Here is a 2164-nt window from a genome sequence, read left to right as displayed (position 1 = left end):
AAAATAGCAATGATTTTCTGATATAAGCTGTCAGTTTCTAATTATAGAGATCATAAATTTCTCAAATGAAATATCATAAAATAAAATATATGTGTGAAATACACATGGGTTCATAATTCTACTTTTGTATAACTGAGAAGTTTATTTAAAAAATTGACTAAAGGTATGTTATGGTCAATGTTAAGTTTTCATACACGTTCAGACGTACACACACACACACACACACACACACACACACACACATTTATATAATAAATTTAGGTAAAAGACTTTTCTAAGTCTACTTTTGGAAATTACTCAAATACACAGACTATAGAAAAACTTGTAGGAAATATAAAATGTTCCAGATACCATCAATTTGTTTTCTGCTAGAAAACACACAATGCACCTCTTGTACATCTATGGAGTTGATGGTTTCTGTTCTTTCACCCAGCAAGTCACCTGCCACAAAACTGAAAGAAAGGTCTGCTTTAGCTTCTTGCTCCCCCAAATCAGAATGAATGAGTGGAATGATGGATATATGATTCCAACAGTTTGGCAAAGCATAACAAGTTCTTTCTGTTGCATATTAGATTTCCAAAATGATGTGATTAGACACAGAAAGTAAATGGCAACTAACACGAGGAAGGAGATCACAGTTTGCAGAGCTTTTATGTGGACCTTGGTGCTGGGATCTTGAGATCCTTTGTCATGGAGCTGCATCTTCTTGAGATGTTTACACAGAGAACAGATTAGCAGCAGAAAAGATATCAGGGTCAGAGTGAAGGGTATCACGTTTGCAAGCGTGGCTGCAGTCAAGTTGGAAAGGTGCATTACATTACTCAATTTGATCTTCCAAGTTACATTTCCTTCATATTCTTTTGTCCACACATTTATATCCATGTTTTTCATCACAAGATGACAAATCAAAAATAACAACGCTCCCAACCCTATCACCAGAACTACACTTTTAGCCTTCCTTTTTAAGTGATAAAAAATAAGTCTGGAAAAATTGGCAATCTTGAGCAAATAAAATATGCTGAGGCTAGTAGCAAGCCAGACACTGAAATGGTTGGTTACTGCCCAGGCATTAGAAATAAAAATTCTTACTTTTAAACTAGGTGAAGTTGGATTGAAAACAGTTGAATACCAATTTAATAATATTACCCAGAGCAAACCAACCCTGAAGACTGCCAGAGCAGCAAGAATTTGATCAGCTGGGGAGATCTTTTGTCTCTTGACCCAGGCAACGAAATTTACTAGTGCTATGAAGCCATTGGCAAAATTTCCAAGAACAAATGCAACCACTACTAGAATGGAAAAAACAATGAGGAGAAAATTCATCATGTCTAAACAAAAAAGCAAGAAAAAAATTCAGGCCTAATATCACTGGTGGTGACTCCTCTGATATCCAGGCCTTAAATTCAATATGCACTTGATTCCTGAATGTTCAATAACATTCTTTATACTTTTAAATTCTGTGAACAATGTCAACAGAAAAGTACCAGCTTAAACCAATGGACAAGTTCAATGCTGCCTTTATGGAAAATATTGTTAGTCCCAAAACAGCTCAAATTAATTCTTATTCATAGAGCCTCTGTTCTTGCTATAGGCTGAAATTTTTCATACTGATGTTGAAGGGAAAGCTGAATTTTCATTGGCTAGCATGCAAATAAAGACATATCATCTTTCATTGCTTTGCAATGAAAAGCAAAGAGTAACTAATGGAGTCACATCGCCCCTGCCTGATCCAGCCTTATATAGGTCAAACTCTAACTAGATCCAAGATGCAAAACTTGGACCATCTCAAATCACCAGAGCCAGCCACCAAACCATAGCTTAAGAAAACAGAATCCAAAAACATGTGAGATATAAATATCTAATATGGTTTTCGAGAAGTTTCTTTTGCAGAAAAACTGATACAGGTACTCTTCTAAACCAAGAGTGTGAGAAATATGTGCACCCTTGTTGTGTCAGAAATTCAGGAACCAATGGAAAAACAGATCAGAAATGTCACATTTTTGTAATATGAGGTGAATATTTAAGACTAGAAGAAAACTTTTGGAAAGATCTGGGGGCTGTAGGTAACAGTATCTTAAATTTCTACATTTCACAACTAAAATAAAAATCCACTTTAACTCTCCTGAGCTGTATAAGAATGTATGTAGTAAATGGTGGATTTTTC

General features: G+C 35.3%; 1 protein-coding gene across 1 annotated transcript; it reads right to left on the bottom strand.

The window, feature by feature from the left end:
• Positions 1–388: 388 nt before the first annotated feature.
• Positions 389–1379, bottom strand: LOC108295822 (taste receptor type 2 member 20-like). Its single transcript, XM_037734782.1, has one exon. The coding sequence runs from the start codon at positions 1324–1326 to the stop codon at positions 400–402; it is 927 nt and encodes a 308-aa protein (XP_037590710.1). The 5' UTR covers positions 1327–1379; the 3' UTR covers positions 389–399.
• Between the last annotated feature and the right edge of the window lie 785 nt (positions 1380–2164).

This window comes from Cebus imitator, unplaced genomic scaffold, assembly GCF_001604975.1.
Source record: "Cebus imitator isolate Cc_AM_T3 unplaced genomic scaffold, Cebus_imitator-1.0 Scaffold660, whole genome shotgun sequence".
NCBI classification, from domain to species: domain Eukaryota; kingdom Metazoa; phylum Chordata; class Mammalia; order Primates; family Cebidae; genus Cebus; species Cebus imitator.
Note: the sequence above shows the minus strand (reverse complement) of the source record. Positions and strands in the feature narration are given on the sequence as shown.

Bases quoted from the DNA above. Each gene is read 5' to 3' on its own strand.
- LOC108295822 (XM_037734782.1), bottom strand. From the start codon at position 1,326: ATGATGAATTTTCTCCTCATTGTTTTTTCCATTCTAGTAGTGGTTGCA.